This window comes from Vitis riparia, chromosome 4, assembly GCF_004353265.1.
Source record: "Vitis riparia cultivar Riparia Gloire de Montpellier isolate 1030 chromosome 4, EGFV_Vit.rip_1.0, whole genome shotgun sequence".
In the NCBI taxonomy this organism is placed as follows: Eukaryota; Viridiplantae; Streptophyta; class Magnoliopsida; order Vitales; family Vitaceae; genus Vitis; species Vitis riparia.
The window spans coordinates 856611-881012 of NC_048434.1; the positions used below are offsets into that span (position 1 = coordinate 856611).

Below are 24402 nucleotides of genomic sequence, written 5' to 3' on the forward strand. Positions count from 1 at the left end.
TACAATTTTTTTCAAAAATGGGCCATTTTGACCCAAAACTCAATTTTATTTCTAAAGATGTTAAAAGTTAAAACTCGATTTTATTTTTTAAAATTGGATTGTTTGATTGCCGAGAAAAAGAAAAAGAGAACTGGGAAAGAAAATTTAAGGAAAAAAAAAAAGAAGAAAGCAGAGAAGTCAAAAGGCAACGACTCCACCAAACTTCTCCGAAACAGCTGGATTGAAAGACTTGGTACACACGTCTTTTTCCGATACATAGTAGAGAGGGAGGATTTGGTGGAACTGCGACCAGCGTTTTTGACATTTTCAATTCAACACTCCACTCGAAAGCCCTAGAAATCCCAATCTCATTTCCTCACAACCTATCTCTCACTTTTCCTCATTTCTCGAAGATTCGGGATTCGATTTTGGCCATGGAGGCAGTTTCAAGCTCCGGTATTCTCCCCCATGGGAAAGTCTCTGGTTTGAATCATCAGAGCTTTAATCAGAAATCGTCTATGTAAGCATTTCTGCAGTTATCAATCACTTTCTCTTTGTTGAATTTGGAAGATTTATGAATCAGGAATTAATCAAATATTGATCGATTATTTTCTTTTCTTTTCCTTTTTTTGGGTGGGGGGTGGGGGGTGGGGGAGGGGTTGTGATTAATTTTTCGTTTGATGGATTACTGGGTGCTTTTTATTTGATTAATTCCTGCTGTGTGATATGATGCGCGATATGCGCAATTCAAGAACACCAATTGTTATCGGCTATTCGTAACAGTGAATTGTATTGAAGGCATTGTTGAGACAACCATGAAAAGTTGTACTTGAATATCCTTGTTTGGAGAAGGTGGCGGCTACCCTGGTAAAGGAAATGGGTCTGTGAATGAGATCTATGATCAAATCCTGGCTTCATCATGACTACAAATTTTGTAGCAGATCATCCCCTTGGGAGGGAAAAGGGAAGGAAAAACTTTAATTTGTGTTAACCTTTCAACGGGGTAAAGTCACATGGAGGATTGTGTGACTTGTGTCAATACCAGGTCTGAGTTGGATGATGAATGTACTCTGTTTGGTTGCTGAGAAAATGTAAGAAAAACAAGAGGTTAAGATTTGGGTTTGGTTTTTTCATTATTTGGGACTGAAAGAATGAGGGGTTTTACTTAATTTATGTAATGCTGCCATTTGGTTTAGAGACAATGACCTAATCTCTTAGAATTAATAAATTGGGAAACACAAAACTCAGGCTTCTTCTTTTTTCTCAGCTCCATCAGCAGTCAAAGCCAGGGTTTTTGACAATGCATTGTGATTGGATTTTTCACTTAACAAAAGCATACAAGAGAATGATAAAAAATGAGTCTATGGAGGCAATGTTTGTTAAGGTGGTTTTTAGAGAAATTTTCCACTGTTTTTGGTCTTACCTGTGATATTTTTCCCATGAAGGAAATATAAACAATGGAGGAGCACAAAAAGGCCATCACATTAATATAGTTTATTGTAGTTTATAACACATGACAGGCTAGTCAGTATTTTATTCCATCAAATTAAAGTTCCAATTGTGTACTTCTATTGCCAGGTCATGCCCTCAGACCAGATCGTTTAAGTCTGCACACTGTTATTCATCTGAGGGTCTCAAGGGATCACAGCTTTTGAACTCCATTGAGAAGAGAAATCCAGTTGGGCAAACATTTTCATCTGCAGGAGCATACACTTATGTTGGAAGTGCTGTGGAATCCCGTACACATGCTGTGGAAGAAAAGGTTGGAGTGCTGCTTTTGAATCTTGGAGGACCAGAGACACTTCATGATGTTCAACCATTTTTGTTCAATTTATTTGCTGATCCAGTACGTTATTCAATTTTTTTTTTCTTTTGCATTTTTCTCTAACAACATGAGTAGGTCTCAAGTCTTAAGTGTCACATTAATGTCTTCAATTCCTTGATGCAGGATATTATTCGACTTCCAAGGCTGTTCCAGTTTCTCCAGCGACCATTGGCTCAACTAATTTCTGTGATCCGTGCTCCCAAGAGTAAAGAAGGGTATGCTGCAATAGGAGGCGGTTCACCTTTGCGAAAAATCACCGATGAGCAGGTAGGAGATGCTTGCTCATGTTAAATTCTTCGTTTTATTCTCCTTTTTATGATCTTTATTGGCATCATTTGTTATACTTCTGCAGAAATCAACCATGTTTCAGATATCATGTTGTGTATTTTATGCGTGTTTGTGTTAGTCTGGTCCGGTTAATAGTCTGAGGTATTTTTTGCAGGCTCATGCAATTAAAGCGGCTTTGGAAGCAAAGAACATGCATGTAAATGTTTATGTTGGCATGCGTTACTGGTACCCATTCACTGAGGAAGCAATTGAGCAAGTGAGTCCTTAAGTTCTGTAAGGCTAATGATCATTGTCTTGTACCAATCCCTAGTTATGTGGAAAAAAATTCAGTCCACAAAGCTTGCTGATTTAGGAGAAACATAGCCCTATTTTTTTGTTCTATTAATAGAATGGAGGATATCTACACTGATTTTGTAGTCTTCTAGTGCTATCCAAAGTTCAGTAAAAAAGTGCCTCCTCTCTCTTAAAATTATTCTTCATTATGGTTGAAATTTCTTCATTATCTGTGGCAGATTAAGAAAGACAAGATTACAAGGCTTGTTGTGCTGCCACTTTATCCTCAATTCTCTATTTCTACAACTGGGTCAAGCATCCGTGTTCTTGAAAGCATCTTCAGGTTAATTCCTGTTTCAGTTGGTATCTTTTTCTGCAGTCTAATTGAAATTGTTTTTCTCAATTAAATCCTCTAAATTTTGAGTCATCTGCCAGGGAAGATGCATATCTGTCAAGGCTTCCTGTTTCTATTATACAATGCTGGTATCAACGACAAGGTTATATCAACTCTATGGCTGACTTGATTGAGGAAGAGCTGCAGATTTTCTCTAAGCCCAAGGAGGTGGGTTTTGTTCCCGTTATCTTGTTTTCTTTTTCCATAATATTATTCTTTGAAATATTATTATTTGCACCATTAGTTGAGTTTTACTGCCGTAACAAATGAGTTCCTAACTTTTTAGAGGAATTCTAGGTGATGATATTCTTCAGTGCCCATGGAGTACCCGTTAGTTATGTTGAGGATGCTGGAGATCCATACAGAGATCAGATGGAGGAGTGCATCTACTTAATCATGCAAGAGTTGAAAGCTAGAGGAATCAGCAATAAGCATACTCTCGCATACCAGGTTGGTCATAAAATTTGAGTTCATAAGTTCAAGTTTCTGTTTCCAAGTGTTGCATGATTATCAGCTCTATGTCAGGCTGCTGTCTTTACTTTCTGCTTAACTGTTGATTTTCTTCTCCTCCTCACTACATAGGGGCTAAGTTTATTTTGTGTTGCTCAACTCCTTCAATTTGATTATTTTTCTTCAGAGTCGAGTTGGTCCTGTACAATGGCTGAAACCATACACTGATGAAGTTCTTGTTGAGCTTGGCCAAAAAGGTGTAAAAAGTCTCCTTGCTGTTCCAGTAAGGTATGTCATTAATAGTTAAAATAGAATTTGTGATTGTTCGTCTTCAGTTTGCATCATGCTTCATACTTCCACATCATTTCTCCCATTTCAATTTCTGGGTGTTAGTTTATGGGAGATTTTAGTTAGTCTTGAGCTTATAATGATTATCATTTGGTATTTGGTAGAGGCCTTAATTGTTAATATGTTGTTTTGGCTTCAGTATGAATGAACTTTGACCCATCTGCAATTTGTGACCAGTTTGCAACTTGTAACATTTTCTGGTCTGCATGATGGGGTGAAAGGTTGGATCAAAATGTGAATCTTTATGATCAGATGCTAATCATGTCTTTAGAATGCACTATCTACATGAGTCATGGCTTAACCTTGGTCTAGTAGTTGTTTCAAAACATTATTCTTGAATTTAGGAAGCAAATCCCATGTGATTTTATCATTTTAAGAAAAATTTTAGACAGTATGTTTAACATGTTTGCTACTCCAATTTTTTCAAATTCCAGCTTTGTAAGCGAACACATAGAAACACTTGAAGAGATTGACATGGAGTATAAGCACCTGGCTCTTGAATCTGGAATCGAGAACTGGGGCCGAGTCCCTGCTCTGGGTTGCACCTCTTCTTTCATCACAGATCTGGCAGATGCTGTGATAGAAGCTCTACCTGCGGCAAAGGCCATGACAACACAGAGCACCTCTAAGGAATTCAACATGGATCCTGTGAGCTATGCTATAAAAATGTTCTTCGGATCAATCTTAGCATTTGTTTTGCTCTTGTCACCGAAAATGGTATCAATGTTCAAAAACCAGCTCATTTGAAGGATATTAGGACACACTAAACCATTGGGGACTCCATCATACTCGACACAGGCAGCCCTTACAGAGAATGAAAGATGAAACATAAGAACACAGTTTTTTTGCGTTACTGATTCACTTATTCAAGAATCTCAAATATTCTCTCTTTTTTTTTTGCTTATACCAAAGATGAGATTTTTGGGATGTAACTTGTGTCACCGGCAAATAGTATTGATTAGTGAAATCTTTGATTCCAGTATATTATCTTTATACATTATGTCTTATTGGGAAGGCATGAATATGACAGCAGTATGTAACAATATTGCAATATATACCAGTTGGGCATCTTTCTTTTTGCAGGGGCCCTTAACGCTTGCCAAATGTATTACAGCTTCTCATTTCCCTTTATCAGCTAAGGTTTGGTGTGTAAACCAAGTGCAACCCCAACTAAGAGCCTGTTTGGGACTGATTCTAGTTAAAAATTAGAAGCCGCTTCAGTAGAAACACAATGGCTTGGCATTTGGATATAAATTTTTACAAAAAAAAGAAAAGAAAAAGGGTTTCTATTATTTTTGGCAATATATTACATAATAAAAAAGTGATAGAATCACTTCAAAGCGATTCTCCACTTCGAGCATTGAAAAGCGCTTTCAACCCTTTTAAAATCACTCCTAATCGAGCTTCAAGTGATTCAACTGCAACAAACCAAACCCTATTGTAGGTTGCAAAGAAAAAACCAATCTAGTCTTCTGGAAATATTTCGATCTTCATGGAGATTGCATAACAAATGGCAAAATTATATGCAATGTGTAGTAGCCACATTACCACAAAATGGCATCACGCTGGTCCATCTGATGCTACTAAAAATTTAGTGTGCAAAAAGCCAGAAACATTATTAATGTGTATACCATTTAGGTAAGCAAATATGTAGTAGTATCAAACACATTCAGCCTCTACATGAATCATACCCCATCTGGAATTGTTCAGATATCACATGCTTGCAACACCAGGCACCTTCCTCAGCCAAATTTGGCTTAAAATGCATCAACAGACAGGCAAATTATTCAGAAAAAAAGGATGTTCCTCTGACTCATCAGTATCACAATTCTTGGGGAAAAACAAATGAAAAGGGGAAATTTCCATGTTGGATTACGGTCTAAATTAACTAAACCATGTTACTGAAAAAATATATCCAATGGTGAGCATCATCAGATTGAGTCAAATCCAAAGATGATTCTCCTTGATGCGGCACTTAGTGATCAGTGTGATCGCATAAGTGATCCTTCATACAATACTTAGACGTAGTAGCCAGTGAATGTAAATCCTCGTCCTACAATCTCACCAGCACAAAACCAGGCAAAGCACTCCAGCCCAAACAAAGCAGCAATGCCTGCATCCTCGACCTTCATCTCCTGCCTGTTCTTCCACAGTTGCTTGACACAATCAAGTTCCTTCCAAAAGGCCTCATAGCGTCCAGGAATACTGTACCAATAAGTCAATTAGATAAGCTCATCATTGATGAATGAACAAGAAAGGAAAAGGAGTCCACATTGAATTGCTCGAGGAAACAGTGCATTTTGTTTCGGTAGGAATTTCTTAGCCCAAATTATCTAGAGTTGTGTATAACTTTTAATCAGAATTCATTTAAGGCAACAGCACTCAGATTTCACAAGAGATTGAATGACAAAGCAGGCTTCTTTTTCAACAATCATATTCTTGGTTGAGGTTTTCTTCTGTCATACAAAACTACATCCATGCTTCAACAAGGATAAAATACAAGAATATTCACAAAGTTCACTAATAATGAGAGGAATGAAATAGAAATTACACAACAGAAAAGAACTGATGCATCCTCATCAAAATTATGGACCACAAGCACTATTCCTTTCAACGCCTAAAGGCATCCAAAAGAAAGTGCAAATCTTTTTTCAGTTGAATGATTGGGTATAAATAATGAAACATAGAGAGTATTCTTTGATATTTTTTACAGCAAAAGAAAGATCTATGGAGTCATCAACAGTTTAACCATATCTAAAAGCACTCATAAAGGAATCCAGAACATAATTCTAATGAGTATGAATTAATAACATGAAATACAAACACGTAATTCACTTCTTCACCAGATGTTTTTCATAATGAACAATTAGAACCATCAAGAAAGCTCTATCCAACAAGCAGAAAAAATGTCAGTCAAAATATGACATTAGCATGAGCAAGATGACAGAATGCCTCCATTAAATGAAGATGATTGAACAAGAGTTCTAACAAACAGATGGTATTTAGGAGTAACAGTTGTCAAGCCCAAACTCAGTCAAGTATAGAGACCAATCCAAGCTCAATCAAGGTTGATCTCAATCCAAACCATCCAATCCAAATTCAGCCTCTTGTGTGTATCAAGATGTGCTCAAGATTTGGATGACTTGAATTGAATATCCCATCTAAAAACATCCACGTAGCATAATAGAACGTTTTTACTCGAGTACCATATATTTTTTCCTATTGATTTTTTACTTCCTTCTAGCAATCTTTTTTTAGCAGTTTCCCCAGAGATATATGAAACAGATTGGTTCAAGCTCGCATAACAACTTTAACCCAAGGCTTCGATGTTGAAAACCTTTGTACAAATTGGACTAATCAAGCTATATGATGTGTGAATACTACAATATACAAGTACACTACCGACCCATAAAAATAAAATAAAAGATAAAAAATAATAATAAGCAAACAAAAGTATACACACAAGCACACCACCCACAAATAAAATAAAAGATAGGCAACAAAAAGTATATCAAAGGCACCTAAGAAAAGGAGACCCACACACAAAAAAAAAAAAAAAAAAAGTTCAGTCATTCTCCAAAACTTGTAGCCAATATGATGCCAAACTAGCTGAACTTGGGTCAGCCTGTGTATAATTGGAACAAAAATAAATTCTCAGAGCTTGGGCTGTAAATGAAGTGAGGGTGTTGTTTTTTGTGTATAATTGTACTTGCTTTACCTATCAAAAATAAAAAATAAAAAACTCCAAGAGTCAGATTCAGTCCAATTCAGCCAGCGCACATTTGTGGCAATATTGCCAATATATGCAGAGATCAAATTGTAAAGTCCATTCTAATCATGAGCCCTAAGATATATTTTCTGCAAACTATTTTGAACCTGTATAATGAATCAAATATATAGCCAAACATAACACTTGTCAAAGCACAGATTCTTAGGTTTTTAATACAATTGAGAATCATCAAAATTACAGTCCCAAACCATAAGAGATCAAGGAAAACTGAAAGCAAAATAGTATAATGAACCCAGCAAGTTTGATTGAATGACCAAGAAAATTGAAATATAGATAGTTGGAGTAATTTGATAAACTAACCTGGCAAGACGAGTGTAGAACAATTGTTTTGACAAAAGATTGCATTTCTCCACAGTCGGCGGCTCCTGGATGTACTGCTTATTTTGCTCCATCAGCTGCTTGTAGTAGGCACATCCATGCTTGGCCACGAACTGTGAGGCCTGGGAAGCCTTGGATTGCAGTTGAACCAGTTTGGAAGCCATGAATTCCCACCTAAGAAGACATAGTCATTCACTGTTTCAGATATCGTAACCATAAAAAATTCCCATATATATGAAATCATTCATATGCTTTGTGGAGAAAATGAGGGAAAGCACTTATTGTTAGTGTTTTATTTTGACATTCATTTAAAGACTTTGTTTTGAAAACAGAAACAACCAAACATAGAAAACAAGTTTTGCAACACATTTTCAAAAATATTTACTGGAAAAAAAAAAGAATCATTCTTAGAAATTGTTACAATACTGTTTTTATGCTTCAAACGTGCACATTAACAATTGAAAATGATCAAAAAACAAACTCATCATTGTTTCAATTCTTTGAAAAAGGAACTTTTCTCATAAATAACATTTTCATTTCCACACTAACACGGGGCTCCACAAGATTTGGTGCCTCAAAAAAATTTGGTACCCAACTTTTAGGGTTAGGAAGGAAGATTTGACACCAAATCTAACACATTTTCGGGCATTTTCTAATAATTATATAATATAACAACAACAACAACAGAAGCTCCATTATCCATTTAAAAAAAAAAAAAAATCAGTGTTACAACACTATAATGCCAAAAATAAACAATGAGTTCTCCAGCCATCAAGCTGCGGACAACAATGAATCCAAGATTTGAAACTATCGATAAACAGTCAGTACACGAAATTGTGGATTACATTATTTGAAACTATCGATAAACAGTCAGTTCCCGAAATTAGTGAATTACATTATTTGAAACTATCGACAAACAGTCAGTACACGAAATTTGTGGATTACATTCATCAAACCAACACATTAGATCATTACTAAACAATATATCAGACCTTCATTTCAAGAATCTTATAGCTCAAGTCACAAACCCTAATCAAACCACCAACAAATAGACAAACGAGTCGGTACTTATAAATCTTAGGAATGAGATTTAAATACCTGAAGTTTCTCAGTAGTTGATGAGAGAGAGAGGGAGGGAGGGAGGGAGGGAGGAAGAGAGAGACAGATAGGGTTTTATGGGTCTATGGCAGCTCTCAAGCTCACAGATCTCTCTATAGCCTTGGCCGCTCCCTCCAGTAAATTCTCTGCGGTGTGAACAAGTGACCACTAAAATTTTGCCATGTTATTGGATCCTTGGTACACGTCGTCAAGGCCGTGTTTGTTGGAATTATGTGTAAAGTGTGATTGTAGAATTGATTGAATTTTAAATAAATAAATTTGTTTTTTATTTTGTGTGCGTATGTGTTTTGAAACCTAGAATTTTTCTTGATATTGACTCATTTAATTTTACATCACTAGTTAATCTACAAATCATAAATCAGAAGAAAATAAATTTTGTCAATTCTCACATTTATTTATTTTTATCATTTATGCATTTTATCTTTTTCAATTTATTTGTTATATATTTTCAACTGTTTTAATGCAAATTCATATAATCTGATAAGATTAATAAAATATATTCTTATTTAAATATCTAAGAAACTTATGATAAACGATATTGAAGGAAGAAGAAAAATTTAGACCTTGTTCAATAACTCTTTCGAAAAACAATTTTCTTTTTTTCTGTAAATTTTTTTTAAAATTTGTTTTAAAATAATTAAAAATTAAATATTACATATATAAATTATTTTAGAAATATAAAAATAATATTAAAAAATATTTCAATTCAAAACGCAGTTACTAAATACACCTTAAGTTTCCATTTCAAGCTTTGAGTTTAAACCACGTAAACATGTTTGTAAGCTGGCTTCAAACAGGTTATAACAAATCTCGAAGACTAAAACTTTTATATGAAAAACAAATCTTTCTAACTTAATCAATTGCATGTAAAAATTCTTAATAATTTTATTTTAAAAAATAATATATTTCCTCCGAAATAATATTTAGAAAGTTTTTTTGTAAGAATAATTAAAAGATAAATCGCCAAAGAAAAAAAAACCAACCTGTCATCTGTCATCCCATGCTGCAAGTTCAAATAAAAATGAACAGCACAAAGCATATATAGGCTTGTGTGCGCTCATGAAATACAACCAGCCTGAGCCACAAAACAAGTTGTTCTAGTTTTTAAGACTAAACACAACCAGAGTCGCAAAATCAACAACTAGAAACAAAAATCCTTACCTTTTCAAGTATCTGCATCTGAAAATGCTCTCTCAAATACTACAAATACTAAAACCTAAAAGACTAACGGGTAACAAATTCATCAGCAACAAAATGTGCCCTACCACCCACCACAGTCCATTCTCTCTCAGCTCTGGGGCGATGTTTTGGCAACCCCACTCTGTTGTGCAGGCTGAGAAGTTGGAGTTGCATCCGCAGCATACATTGGAGGCTGTGAATAACCGCCACCATATGAGCCACTGTATGGGGGCTGCTGCCCATAACCTGCCTGAGTCACTGTTGGTGCACTGTAAGCTGAAGGTCCTCCATACCCTGGCTGACCAGCTGCTGTTCCATAACTGGACGGTGCGGCTCGCTGGGTACTGGAATCGGTTTGAGCATACCCAGACTGAGCAGGCGGCTGCTGAGAATGGGGATAACCAGGCTGCACAGGAGCAGGCTGGGCATAGCCTCCCTGGGCACTGGGGGACTGTTGGGTTTGTCCATAAACTGGTGGATTGGCTGGTGCCTTCTGAGCCTGTGGTGGTCCATAGTTGGTGGTATAGCCAGACTGGGCTGGTGCTTGACTCCCAAAACTAGTTTGGGAAGTTGGGGGCATCCCATACGCTGGCTGATTAGATCCTTGAGGCGGATAACTTGCAGGGCTTGGACTAGGCTGCTGAGTGTTGTATCCTTGCTGACCAATTGCAGAGGGCTGGACAGAAGGTGGTGCTTGACCAGTCTCCCCTTGAGCTCCATAGGAGGTAGTGTGCCCCTCTTGTGTTGGGTTGGCCACATTACCATAACCAGTTGCAGAATTATAACCTTGCTGCTGATCATATCCTGGAATTGGCTGAGGCTGACCATAGCCAGGTTGAGGAGCAGGTGCGTGATACCCACCACCATAGCCATCCTGAGGATAACCTTGCCCCTGTTGATTATATCCAGAAGCTGGTGGTTGATTGTAATTGTAACCAGAGTTATCAGCTGGACCAGAAGGACCACCATGGGCTTGCTGCTGCTGTTGAGTCTGCTGTTGGCCATAGTAATCATAGCCACTTCCTGGAGTTGTCTGCTGACTTGGTGGGGCAGCCGTCTGGTCCCAACCAGTGGCATTAGGTTGAGAATAGCCGGCATACGCTGGCTGAGACATGTTATACTGGGGTGAAGGACCAGGATAGGATCCAGGCTGCGCATAGCTATAACCAGGTTGCTGCATTGGAGGAGCACCAGGAGGGGCACCCCAGCCCGATGGAGGTCGGGCTTGGTAGCCTTGCTGAGGATATCCTCCAGCCATTGCTGGATTTCTGATACGATTCTGCACAAAATTGTTTCCTCATATGAACCAAGGTAACCTTTTGTTGGATGGCTGAATGCACAAGCAAAGAGAAAAGCAGGATATGCATATCGATATATTCAACTAGAAAAAAAGGTGTGCACAAAGTTCAACACAAAAGCAGCTCATAAACAATAAAAGACTATTCCATATATACAAGGATTGATGCATTGTATATTCATATTGAGAGGGGTTCAGACACCTACATACCGTACTGGTTGGTGGAATTACTGAGTTACTCCAGCAGAAGCCCATCCTCTCCCTATATGAAGTGAATGGGTACGAAAAGAACCGCAAAACTATACAAGTTCTTTAATAAATGTAAAGAAAAATATCCGAAGTCCATGGCCACTATAAGGCAACAAGTCTAATACTCAAGTGTTGTATGACAAGTTATATCTAGCCAAACATCCAGTTGATGCATTAACAGAAGCATCAAGCTAAGAATAAAGGCAACCAGCATAATGAATAATAGTATCCTAAAATATAATTAGGCTCAGATCACCTGATATGTATCAAATGAGTGACATTTGCTTTTAATTGGAATGTGAACATATTTTTTTTTTTTCAGAAATAAAACAATCTAACTTGGAACATTCAAGAGCACAAATAAGTACAAGAAAATTTACCTAAATCTAAGGGAAATACATTTACAGACTAACTTAAAAAATAAATCAAACCAGTTTCTCCCTAAATTTACACCCTGTGAAAATCACTTAAACTAAATATCATGCACACCATGTGCTGACATGTACTCTTTTTTAATCAGACATTGCATGTACTCTGCCAAAATAAATAATGGCTGAAGCCTAAAGGAACCAATCTAGGAACACAACAACGCATAGGAAACTTTTCAGATGATGTTGAGGCACATGTTGAACATTAGTTTAATTACAACAGTTAATCCCACTTCAAAGAGTACTCAACAACTAAAAAAAGATATATAAATAAATTGAAACTCAAGGCAAACTATAAAGAACTTCGATTTCAAAGAGAGAAGAAACGACGAAACAGATATGAGGGCAAAGCACCAAGACCAAAATTTCAAGGAGGCTTATCTTGATAAACAAAATATAATCAGTAAATGATACATTAGAGGCATGAAGAAAGATTTTAAAGATAAGATTTGCAAAAAATTCTTCAGGTTATACCAAAACAAGAAGAATAGGAGAGAGTAACGACATTGGCAATTCAATCTCAAAGCAGCCCATGAAAAAAGGAAAATAAATGAGACTTCTATTTTATAACAATTACCAAGGTTAAGCAATAGCTTAGAAAATAAATATATGGTATGTTCTTATAAGAGACTAAAAAGAGGATTATCTTAAAAGGCCCTTGATCCGATCCTGAAATAGTATGGCGTCCTTTGTATCACCAGAACAACAGTAAACCTTACAACTCCTTTCGACAATGTCATTACCAATTATCAGAAGATGGGATTTAAGAACCATACCAGAGCAATGCTGAGGGAACACCAACACAAGAATTCCATGTTGGTGTCACCAATAATCCAATACACACTAACCCTACAATAGTTCCCAATAACAATATCAGTTATATGATACACAATCAATAGGAACATTTGAGGCTAGAACATGATATAATCCCAAATATTATTCACTTTTGGATATTCATCTAAGAACCATTGCAATACCAGATTGAGATAAATCTTAGGAATTAAGGAAAAGCTTCAGTATGGCCTTAATAACCTCAATGGAAAACAAGTATATAACCTACCTCACGAAACTTAATATCCAACAAATCAGAATAGCCTTAGAGCACAACTCAGATACAAATAATCAACCTTCATAAAAGCTTGACAATTCAAACTAAAGGATTTCGCTTCTGACCAACCATCAACTCATATATCCCTTATCCAGCTCAGTTGATATATACAGAAGATATATGGCAGATAAACAATATATCTATGCAGTAGACAAGTCAAATGATCCTGCAGATTCATGTCCTATGTATACAGTCATAATTTCATCTATAAGAGATCTAGGTGGATATTTTGCAATGCAAATTACCAGGCCACTTTCAGGTCCTATCTTGCAACTAGAAACATGCGTAAGATTTGATACAGAGGTCAAGAAATCTCTCTCAAATAATGATGTACTGCAGGAGCCCACCTCTCTCCATATGTCATTTCAACACATAGAATATAATTCTCAACTAGCCAGGTTGTACCTTCAGCAGGATCGGCAGGAAAAATTATCTGCAATCTTTGGGAACTTAACAATCCAAATAATGGAAGCAAAGTAACTGATGACGATATAGATACAACTAATGGATTCATAAGAATCACCAATAACCACTTTCAAGGAAATAGAAATTCAGAAACAACAGTCTTAATCAGATTCACTACAATAACTCAAGTAACAAAAGAGAAAGCCTGTAAGAAAAATGGGAATTCATTAGCAGACTAGGAATCTTGTTCATTTTCCCTGACACAAAGGAAAGAAAAAGGGGAGAATCATTTGCTAGAGCATAATTTCAAATGCAAAATTGATGACAAGGGCATACAAATCCATGGAACAGATTAGCATTAAAACCTAATATCCGATCAATTAACAAAGAACTCAATTCAACTGAACGAAAAATAATAAAAGTTTAAATGACCCACTGCTACCTTCCACATTCTCATTGTATCTACAGTAGGAGATAGAAAAAGGAAATATACTAAAATGAGAAAGTGCAACAAAAGGAAGAGAATGTACCTTATAAAATGAAAAAGGGAAAACAAAATACACATACATGTTTATATAATGCAAAATCATATCTTCCAAACCATCATGGAGCAGGCATGAACCATGGAGAGTGTGAAATATAACAATAACTAAATCTGAAAATGCATTTAAGAACAGTATTCTATTTTATTATTATCTTATGAATAAAAAATGACTAAGTTTAGGGAAAGATCTAAAATAAAGTTGAGCTAGGCCAAATCTGCAACTCAATAATAACCAACATATATACCTCACTGATGACTTCATTGACCAACTGTTTAGCAGACTCAATCTGTTCACTGGTGCCATCTATTTGTACAGTTCTCTCCATTGATGTATCACCAGGGGGGAGATGCAAAGGTATCACCTAAAGAAGATGAAACAGGTCATTGTCACAAAACCATAACTGAAGAACACAAAGAAGAAAACGTTAATATCACATGAAGGAGAATTAAACATAAATTTTCTAGTAACCCCATGCCATATAACAAATAAAAGCAAAACACAGGCCAAAGGCACCAAGTCTAGATCAGAGAATAAAATTCAGAACACACCTGAATACGAGCTCCTGTCCTGGCTTGCATATTTTTAATGGTCTCACCGCCTTTACCAATTATCAGACCAACCTGAAAACAGGTGTACATCAGATACTATCTAAGCCCAACAGTAAGTATGAACTATGACAAAATATAAAACTTTCTATATACCTTGTTATTTGGTACTTTCATCACAAATTGTTCAGACCCAGCCTGACCAGTTAACCTTCGAGAAACTATGCCAGACCCCCCTGCTTCAGCCTGGAGCATACATTAAGCAAAAGTAGTATGCATAAATAAATATAACTTTAGGGAGAAGACAGAGCCAAAAACAAATGTTATGCATCTGAATACATGGGCACCATACATTATCACCCTTCATCTTGATTGATGAGGCTCAGTCAAGATGGACAAACTCTGAACATATACCATTCAAGGAGAGTATTCCAAAATTGAATGATTACATCAATATCAAAATCGGTTAATGCTCAGAAGCTCATGTATCCAAAATTCTGTTCATGAGGACAGAGAACTAATGGATATTAACATGTACATTAGAGAAGACAAACAGAAAACTACCTCAGAAAGAACATCGTTAATCAATTGCTCTGCCTTTGCAATTTGGTCCGGAGTACCCATGAGCTCCACCAACCGGGTTGGGGAATTAGGATCCGCATCCATATCCCTAGTGACCTGAATCTTAGCTCCAGACTGAAGCTGAAGATACTTGATAGTCTCTCCACCTTTCCCAATAATAACACCAACCCTCCCATTCGGTATATCAATCTTTTTGCTCGTACCCTGGTAACCATAAGAAACTGGAATTGCCGAAGGAGTCGAAATCATAGGCTTCTGTCCAACATCTGCATTCAATAAAACCACAGTTACCAACAAAGAAAACTTAAAGAACAGAACCCTAGAAAGAATGTTTAAAAGAAACTCATAAATTCAAGGGGGAAAAACCTATTAATTGAAAAAAAAATCAAATAAATAAGCAATTAAATCTCCGACGTCGCCAAAATAAAATCATAGTAACCACGAAGAAAACCCAGAAAGAATTATGAAAAAAATATTATAAATCTCCGTATCGATAAAAACCCTTCAAATACAACCCCAAAAAAATACAAAAACAGTCAAGATCAATCCACGTAAAAATCCGTCAATCAAATTCGCAACTAAAAAGAAACCCTAGAAACTCAAAAATCAGAGAGAACTCGAGAAGACTAACCAGAAGGAACAGAGCTGAACCCCTTATCACCGGAATCAAACCCACCAGCACCGGCACCATTCTCGACGCGAGGGCGCTTAGCTTCGGTGTTGCTGGCGTTGCTGAAAAGGCGAGCAGCGATCTCCTGCGCGCGCTGCTTGGCGAGCTGGATCTCATCTGCGGGAGGCGGAACACTGTTGTATGAGGGCGGGGCGTGAGAGGAGTCTGGAGAGGGAGTGGAGATCGGAGCCGAGAAGCCGGTGGGGCGGCGAGTGGATGGCTGAGACGGCGTCGTTTGGTCCTCGTACTTACGCTTGTTGGTAGCGTCCGTACCAGACGAGTACTGTACTTCTTCAGCCATTGATGATGTAGAGAGAGAGTGAGAGAGAGAGAGAGTGGGTAGGGTTTCGAAACCCTAGAAGACGGAGAGAGGGAATTGGGTGAGGAGTGAGGATTGGGAGAGGGTTTATATACTCAATCGCAATGTCTATAAGGATTTTTGGGGTTTGTGTTTGGGACTTATGGTCTAGGGTTTGATAGACGCTAAGGATCTCAAACGGAGCAACTTAAGCGACGTCGTTTTCGGAAGGGGTGCGAGAGAATACTTAGCATCCAAGGGCCTGTTTGGTTTTCAACCACAAAAAATTGCAAAAAATCCAAACTGTCTATTTTCAAATCACTCATAAGTTATCTTCTCCAGCCTCAAGCTATCAAATGAATTCTTATCACACTATTTATAAAATATATTATACAATTTTAATCAAATCTTATAAAATATGAAAATTTGTCACATTATGAAAACATATGGATGATCATTTATATTTATATTGATGTAAATTTCTTCGTAATTCTTTATAAAATAAAATATTATCTACTAATGAAATAACAATTCCATTTTTTCTTTTAACATTCCCGATTTTCTCTTATCTTAACATTATGTTTGTTCTCTTTTCTTCTTTCAATTCTTATATTTCACAATACGTTATCAGCACAATCTGCTATTTTCTATAACACGATCCTAAGTTAAGAAAGTTTCATTTTCAATTCCCTTTCTTGTTATTGACTTTTACCTGCCCTTTTCTATAACATGATTCTAAGCTCAATAAGGTTTCTCTTTCAAATCCCTTTCTTGTTATTCTCTATAGTAAAATATGACTTTCTATGGACTACCTCGTGATTCAAGTATCATATGAAAGACTTATTGCCAACTTTAAATACTTATGTATCACATTTTGTGAAAGGTACATCACAATATAATTTTTATTTTTAGGTAATTATTATAATTGATCAATTGTTTTATTTTTTTTTTATAACATTACTCAATTTTAATTATTCATAGCATGAAGTCATAGAAAAAAATAGTAAATAAATTTTAAAATTCATATAAAGAATAAACTATATAAAAAATATTTTATTATAAAATAATGTATATATATATATATATATATGCATAACAAGAAGTTATGTAATTGTTATTATGAATATGAAAAAATTAACATTTTTATGCTGGCAAAAGCAATGTTAAAAATTGTTAATATGCATTTTTTAATAGCCATAAATTATAAAGAACAAATTTATTAATTAACGATTTTTGTATGACTTTGTGAAATTCATATAACTATAAGTTATGCAATAAGTTGTATACTTATTATTCGTAACTAAAAATTATGAAAAAAATTAGAGGTTTTATAAAAATATTGTGTTATTATATATAGGCAAAAACCATGCACTTATTATCATTCATAACTTAAAAGTTATGAAAAAGTCAAAAGCAATATGAAAATATTGTATCATTATGTATGATTAGAAGTTGTGTAGTCATAATCATGAGTTATGAAAACAAAAAAGAAATACTTTAACCAATTATTTGATTATTTTTATTGTTTAATTATTGTTAGTTAATATTATGGAATTCTAGTACAACTTTTTTATACAATTTTGATTAAAATATATATGTGAAAATACATAAAGATATAATTTTTTTTTGGCCTGAAACTATATAAATTTGATATATTTTCATGGACCAAAAGTTAAGAAAGAAATATGAGATTTATTTATTTATTTAAATCATTGAAATTCTTAATTTGCTATAATTCAGATTTTGATTTTATAATATCATCAATTTTTTTTTTTCTAATCATGGAGGTTGAAATATCTGAAATTGTACCTTCCATATTATGAAAAAATTAATTAATAACTTTTTTAATACACGTATATTTCATATTTATCAGTTGTATACATACAATATCAAGTGTTTATATAAATTTATTCAAAAACATTTGTCCTATTAATTTTACAACATGGGTCACACTTTTTTTTTTTTTACTTAAATCCAAATAAAGCTTAATTTATCTCAAAATATAATTTAATAGTATTGAGTATTAAATTGTTTGTGTTTTTTTATTGTTGTTTTATTTATACTAAGTATTAAGTATTAATAAGATGAAAGTCATGTTAAGATTGTGTTTTAATTGTTTCAAAAAATTATTTTTAGCATTCAACGAAAAGCCAAGTATTATAATTTTTCCTATTCAATTAAAAAAAAAAGCCATAAATAAAAAGAATTAAAAATAGATCATCTGAGGTTTAAAAACAAACTGCATTCAACATTGAGTTACAAAAACAAGTATCACTTTAACGGGTGTTTATTAAACCAACTTAATAATATAAAGTAACTTAATAATTTAATTTAAATCATATTTATCAAAAATAATAATAATAATTTAAATCATCAAGTAAATTAAGTATGTTTAGTAAGATAATTTAATAATATGACTTAAGGTAAAAAACAACTTTAAGTAAAAAGTAAAAACAGCTAAATTATTTTTAAGTCTATGTATTCATTTTACCTTTTTACCTTTATTTATTCTAATTACATCCATGATCTCACTTGTTATTCCACAATTTCCACAATTACTTGGTCTTCTTTGTCCTAATTATAATTTATAAAGATAAATATATCAATTTGATGATTTAGAAAAAGTTTTAAGCTAATTTTAATACTTCAAGGATAAATTAAATAATAAATTTTAAATCAATAACTTAAGTATAATTTAATTTAAAATTAACTTAAAGTCATTAAATAATAAGTATTAAGTATTACCAAATGCCATTACCTCTTCAATCTTTCGATACCAAAACCTTTTTTTTGCAATTGATTATGTTATAGGAAAATTTCCTTTCATTTTATGATACTTTATCACATAAATCATGTTCTCAACAGTATTGTAACAATTAAAAAAAAAAAAAAACTAAATAAATAATAAAAAATAAAAAAAAAAGTTGAGGGAAACACATGATAAATCACTATTCTTTTTGTTATTATTCAAGATATTGTCGGTTCATAAACTTAACATAAATAAAATTTAAGTTTAATTTCATCTATAAAAAAAATGATTAAGATTATGCATTTAGTTAAAATGTTTATATGAATATAAATATAATTAAGTTTCATTCATGAAGGTACTAAGGTTGAAACCCCAATTCTTAAATCAATTGGGTGTGATTAAAGTTTTCGATAAAGAACCTACTAAAAATCTACAAATTTTAGAAAAATTCCAACAACAATACTAAAATCTAGAGATTTAATCCGTGATAGCTTTTTATTCAACATTATCGAAGTTCATGTGAAACCGCATCCAACTCTAACCAAAACACAAGGAGAAAAATGGAGTCTGAGAAAAATCATAGAACAAAAAAGAGAAATATAAAACAAATATTTTCATTAGTATTTTTAAAATAAAAAAATCCCATCAAGCATTATATTTTGAGTTCCATATTTGGCGCCCTTAGAATTTTTCTTTAAAGAATTGAGGGGAAGCAACCATGCTACCAAAGCAATAATAGAGGAACAACGCAGTATCACCCCCATCCACCTTCAGCCTCATAGAAGCTTAGGGCATATTTGATAGCATTTTCCAAAAAATAATATCTAAAAATGATTATTAAAAATAGTTTTAAATTATTTACAAGAACAATATTTTATTTTTTTAAAAAAAGTTTTAAATTATTTTCAAGAACAACATTTTATTTAAAACCCCAGACATCAAAACTTTTTTTCTCTGGGATGGTTCCCGACCTAACAGAACAAAGATACACCACAAGGCTCTTCTCAAATTCAGACAAAACATTGTTATTTAGTCACAAATTCAAAGGCCGCAGGCAGCTTTCAACAATTACAGAGTAGATAAGAGAGTGCATCACAGTTTCAAACATTTTCCCAAGGACAAAAGCTTGTTCATGAAATACAGGCAAAGCATGTCGGGTCTATGATAAGAAAGAACAAGTCCATGCAATTTCTCCCTTTACATAAGGCATTTAACCAGGGGGAAGCTACCAAAGTTGTATTTTATTATTTTAATGCAAGTGTGCTCAGGAGCTAACCAGAAATAGGTTGGAGGTCCTCATTGGGTCCACCAGTGAAGGAAATCTTTGCGCCTGTTGATCTTCTTCTGCAGCTGAAGAAGTCCATAGAGTAGGGCTTCGGCGGTTGGAGGGCAACCTGGAACATAGATGTCAACAGGGACAATCCTGTCACAACCCCTAACAACAGAGTAGGAGTAGTGGTAGTATCCACCCCCATTTGCACAGCTTCCCATGGAGACGACCCACCTAGGCTCAGGCATTTGGTCATACACCCTGCAATAAATTTCAGTATGTTGGTAAAGTACCAGTCTCTATTACCGAACAATATGGAACGAATAATCCTGGAATGGATTCAAGATGTAAACTATGTTCCCTTGCATATCATAGTTGATTCAATTGCAAGTAGTTTAAAATTTGTTTATTGAAATCCAACCAGAATATCATTCCTTGCAAAATAGTTGCTCTTTGCTCTTACTCTATTTTCCCCTTTCATCTCCACTAGCAATTATCAAGGAGCTGGGGAATACCACTGGACCCCTTGCTGTGATAGTGGAGGTTCAACAACTTGATAAATGTGATTTTGGGTTTTTACCATGTAGCCATTAAATCCTTGGTGGCATCTTTGCCAGTTGTGAGGCAAGGATGCTGCTTTTCTTAGATGGGCCTGCTAAAATGAAACTAAGGTCCCGTTTGGAAGGTGTTTCCAAAGACTGTTTTCTGTTCTTGAGAACAGAACACACTCAAAAACACATTTGGCAATTGTTCTCCGTGTTTTTAAAGTTGTTCTCCATGTTCTCAAATTGATGTTTTTGGAGAACAATCTGAAGTTGTTTTCCTTGTTTTCTATACTGTAAACTAAACAAAAAAAACACACACACAAGAAAACCCCACAAAGAACACTAAAACACACAGTCAAAGAACAGACCCACAAACCCTATCATACAACAAATTGAACCAAATCCCAAATCCACGCACAGAGAACAAACCCATAAACCCTCGAATCTATGTTCTCAAATTTTTTTTCCCTTTTCCATCTCCAAATGAGAGAATAGACAGCGGCAATGTTGGCCATGGAAGAAGGTGCCAGCGCTGGGATCTGAACTTCACACGGTTGGGGCAATGGAGGTGGGTATGACCATTCTTAAAAACTGTTTTCAAAAACACTTCCAAACAGGCCCTAAAGTTTCTTGTTGCTATCAATACTCTGCATTAGTTCTGGGTGACAGTTTCTAGGTTGGTTGAGACTCTGAATCAGAAAGTATTATTACAGGTGGTAGTGATTAGATCCTCCAGTTAGTAGAGGAGAGCAATGGCAGGGAATTATGGGAAGAAAAGTTGTTTAGGCTGGATGATTAAATGCCATAACATTACCTTGTCATGAACTTATCCCACCAGATGTCTTTCTGCAGCTGTCTATGTTTCATGCCAAGTGTGAGAGAGAAATGAAATGTATGTATGACAGGATTGTGATATTATAGGATTAGAGAGTGAGAGAGTCAGCTCTTTATGTTTGTGCGAGTGATAGAGTGAGGAGGAGGAAGGGGTGGAGGAAGGAAGCTGCATATTTGAAACTTAAGACTTTGCTTTCTCCAAGAGACCCCTGTTGACACAAGATCTCATGAACCTCAATTATGTTCAAGACAATGCTTCATCCTGGAGTTGGGGATTTTTTTAGGCAAATAAGAATCATATATAAACTATATAATAGTTCCTTGCAGATATCTTGTCTGGATTGCCATTTTAGGTTTTCTGTCTTGCTCAACACACCAGGTGTGGCAATCTTTACTGTTAGTTCTAAGTTTGGTATCTACTGTTTTTGCCGTTTAGAATAACTACAAATCAGTTCTATAATGGTTGGAATAATATGCCTGCGGGTCTCATGTGTGAAGTCCCAAGATCTCAAGCAGATTCACCAGGTTTGCTTTTGGCTAATTAAAGCTATATATTTTACCAACTTGCATGTCATGATAGGATCTGATTTGACAAAAATACAACTTTTCCAGATTAAATACTTTAAAAGGAGAAAAGAAATGGCAAATCACATCATTAATTTGAGCCAACCAAAAAATTTTCAGCTGCACACCATTTCTAGATTTGCTGCTTATCCACCAACATAAACACTTCAAAAAATATATACCACAACTGAAGCAACAAGATTAACAAAAAAATAATAGCAGAGATGTAATCTAGATGGTAATCAGGTGCAAACGAAAAGAGCCCTTCAAAATATCCTCTTCATACTAAGACTAAACTAGAAATGAACCATACAAGTTTCTGAACAAAAAAAAAAAAAAAAAATATTCCCCTAAGCCAAAGTTGATAGGTCTTAAACTGCTTAGTAGCTGCATCAAATCCGTGCAGCTGATGAGAACCACACTCAGAGTCAAAGTCCATATAACAAAGAATGGTGCAAACCCAGCTTCTAAAACAACTCCTTAGAAACTCCAAGCACTCTTAGGTCAGCTGATAAGAAGCTTATCAACAATACCATTTCCTCTTAGTATGGTCTCCACACCTAAGATGTCCAGAATCTTGTTATGATTTAGGAAATTGTTCCATCCACACTTATTTCAAGCTTCATCATCATGTCCGAGATAGCCAACCTTTGAACACCAGTCCTCCATCTTTCACTTTAAAAGAAAGTTATTAACCAATGCAAGTCCTGTTTCTGAGACTATAGAAAGGGATGGACTGAAAACATTTCCAACATCAAGCACCTATGCTTTAAGTAGGATGTATAACTGTAAACTAATGGTTCTTCCTTCCATGACATTTTTTTATTTATTCAGAAACTGGCAAACCTTTTTAGAACATTCCTTATTTGCAACTCTTACTTTTGTTTCCCTAAATTTACAATTATCTTTTGTTCAAAAATAATAAAAAATTTAGCTCCCTTTTTCTACCAAGGCCCCAAGTCTTCAAAGAAAATAATTGGACCCTATCCTCTTGCCTCTGGCCCTTGGGACTTCGATCACAAAAATAAAAAATTGCCTATAAAAGGATTTAAGTGTTTAAAGTTAAAAGAGTGCCCCTACACCTCCTCCTCTTTTATTTAGAATTTTCAGCAGAAAAACGGGGAATACTTTTTCTTATGTTTCTCCAAACTCAGGCTATTTTTCCTTATTTTCATTCTCTGGTTTTAATTCCATAACCTCACAACCAACAACCACATCTATCATGTACTTCTTCTGAGGCCTCACAAGTAAATATTCAAGGGCACTTCCACTGTTTCTATGTCTGATTCTATTCGCGGGTGTAAGCAAGGTGCCGCAACTGTTCCCCAGGCTATAGAATACCCATCCAAGGACTACTTCACTCTCTATCTCATTGGTTGACTCTACATAACAGATGCACACGAATGATCCACACCACCAATGGCGGAAGTGGTAGTGATGACACCAATTTCCATAACAACCACATTCTCAACATCTAAAAATGCCCTAAATCAACGTTGAAACTCTAAAAGCAAACAAACACAAACAATTAGGAGATAAAAAGCAAAACAAACAAAAAAATCTTCTACATAAGACCAAAAAAATCTCAAAATTTTCCATTTTCCACCATTTTCTCAGAGACCAAACAGAACACAGAAAATAAGAGGTTAAAAAAACGCACTTGCGAAGCGCTGGAGCCATCTTGTTGGTGAGAGTACCGGCCACGATCATACAATCGGACTGCCTAGGGCTGGGCCTGAAAATAATACCGAATCGGTCGAGATCGTAGCGAGCAGCGCCGGTGTGCATCATCTCCACAGCGCAGCAGGCGAGGCCGAAGGTCATGGGCCAGATGGATCCGCGACGAGCCCAGTTCAACAGATCGTCGACCTTGGAGATCACGAACTCCGCGGCCTTGGAGAGGCCGGCAGGAGAGGTCGACGACGGCGGTGGAGCGCGAGAATACGGCGCCGGCGCCGCCGAATCCGACGATAAGGATGGAAGCGTCGTGTGCAGCGCCGCGATTCTCTGCGGCGAGGTCAAGGCCAGGCGTGAGGTCCTCGTCAGAAGCGCCATTTTTCAGAGACAGAGAGCAGTAGAGAAGCTCCTCGAGAAAGAAGGGAGGGTTTATTTTGAGGCTCCGTGGAGGCCACAAGACAGGTATGACTTCCGTTCTCTGCGGTTTCTTCTCTACATTTCGTTATGGTTCAGTGCAAAATTCGTTCCATTTTCATTCCTAATTAGGTGAATTTGTATATCTTATTAGTAGTGAAATGTAATATGGGCTCACTAATTGTGTTTACTTTTTAAAATAATTGAAGATGAATAAAAAAGAAAATTATTAAAAAAAAAAGTTATAATATGTTTTTTA

At 35.5% G+C, this 24402-nt stretch overlaps 4 protein-coding genes across 4 annotated transcripts; 1 reads left to right on the forward strand and 3 right to left on the reverse strand.

Moving 5' to 3' along the window:
- Window positions 1-218: 218 nt before the first annotated feature.
- On the forward strand, window positions 219-4644 carry LOC117912849 (ferrochelatase-2, chloroplastic). Its single transcript, XM_034827600.1, has 9 exons — window positions 219-499; window positions 1558-1825; window positions 1928-2071; window positions 2247-2348; window positions 2605-2708; window positions 2801-2927; window positions 3057-3209; window positions 3397-3497; window positions 3992-4644. The coding sequence occupies exons 1-9, from the start codon at window positions 414-416 to the stop codon at window positions 4302-4304; spliced, it is 1398 nt and encodes a 465-aa protein (XP_034683491.1). The 5' UTR covers window positions 219-413; the 3' UTR covers window positions 4305-4644.
- Window positions 4645-5147: 503 nt separating this feature from the next.
- Window positions 5148-8869, reverse strand: LOC117912851. Its single transcript, XM_034827602.1, has 3 exons — window positions 8764-8869; window positions 7648-7839; window positions 5148-5762 (listed from the first exon to the last, which is right to left on the reverse strand). Exons 2-3 carry the CDS (start codon window positions 7827-7829, stop codon window positions 5576-5578), a joined length of 369 nt encoding a protein of 122 aa, XP_034683493.1. The 5' UTR covers window positions 7830-7839; window positions 8764-8869; the 3' UTR covers window positions 5148-5575.
- Window positions 8870-9753: 884 nt separating this feature from the next.
- LOC117912847 (far upstream element-binding protein 2) lies at window positions 9754-16179 on the reverse strand. Its single transcript, XM_034827597.1, has 6 exons — window positions 15754-16179; window positions 15105-15388; window positions 14697-14786; window positions 14544-14615; window positions 14240-14356; window positions 9754-11242 (listed from the first exon to the last, which is right to left on the reverse strand). The coding sequence occupies exons 1-6, from the start codon at window positions 16091-16093 to the stop codon at window positions 10073-10075; spliced, it is 2073 nt and encodes a 690-aa protein (XP_034683488.1). The 5' UTR covers window positions 16094-16179; the 3' UTR covers window positions 9754-10072.
- Window positions 16180-19840: 3661 nt separating this feature from the next.
- LOC117912850 (NADH dehydrogenase [ubiquinone] iron-sulfur protein 7, mitochondrial) lies at window positions 19841-24199 on the reverse strand. Its single transcript, XM_034827601.1, has 2 exons — window positions 23713-24199; window positions 19841-20370 (listed from the first exon to the last, which is right to left on the reverse strand). The coding sequence occupies exons 1-2, from the start codon at window positions 24105-24107 to the stop codon at window positions 20136-20138; spliced, it is 630 nt and encodes a 209-aa protein (XP_034683492.1). The 5' UTR covers window positions 24108-24199; the 3' UTR covers window positions 19841-20135.
- Between the last annotated feature and the right edge of the window lie 203 nt (window positions 24200-24402).

What these genes read in the sequence shown, in the direction of transcription:
- LOC117912849 (XM_034827600.1), top strand. Translation starts at nt 414, where the DNA reads ATGGAGGCAGTTTCAAGCTCCGGTATTCTCCCCCATGGGAAAGTCTCT. An exon ending in TCAATTTATTTGCTGATCCA is followed by an intron (nt 1,826 to 1,927) that starts GTACGTTATTCA and finishes TCCTTGATGCAG; the next exon opens with GATATTATTCGACTTCCAAG. An exon ending in TTTTCTCTAAGCCCAAGGAG is followed by an intron (nt 2,928 to 3,056) that starts GTGGGTTTTGTT and finishes GAGGAATTCTAG; the next exon opens with GTGATGATATTCTTCAGTGC.
- LOC117912851 (XM_034827602.1), bottom strand. Translation starts at nt 7,829, where the DNA reads ATGGCTTCCAAACTGGTTCAACTGCAATCCAAGGCTTCCCAGGCCTCA. An exon ending in TTCTACACTCGTCTTGCCAG is followed by an intron (nt 5,763 to 7,647) that starts GTTAGTTTATCA and finishes TTATTGGTACAG; the next exon opens with TATTCCTGGACGCTATGAGG.
- LOC117912847 (XM_034827597.1), bottom strand. Translation starts at nt 16,093, where the DNA reads ATGGCTGAAGAAGTACAGTACTCGTCTGGTACGGACGCTACCAACAAG. An exon ending in GGACAGGAGCTCGTATTCAG is followed by an intron (nt 14,357 to 14,543) that starts GTGTGTTCTGAA and finishes CATCTTCTTTAG; the next exon opens with GTGATACCTTTGCATCTCCC. An exon ending in TCAATGAAGTCATCAGTGAG is followed by an intron (nt 11,243 to 14,239) that starts GTATATATGTTG and finishes AATTTTGTGCAG; the next exon opens with AATCGTATCAGAAATCCAGC.
- LOC117912850 (XM_034827601.1), bottom strand. Translation starts at nt 24,107, where the DNA reads ATGGCGCTTCTGACGAGGACCTCACGCCTGGCCTTGACCTCGCCGCAG. An exon ending in ATGGCTCCAGCGCTTCGCAA is followed by an intron (nt 20,371 to 23,712) that starts GTGCGTTTTTTT and finishes AATTTATTGCAG; the next exon opens with GGTGTATGACCAAATGCCTG.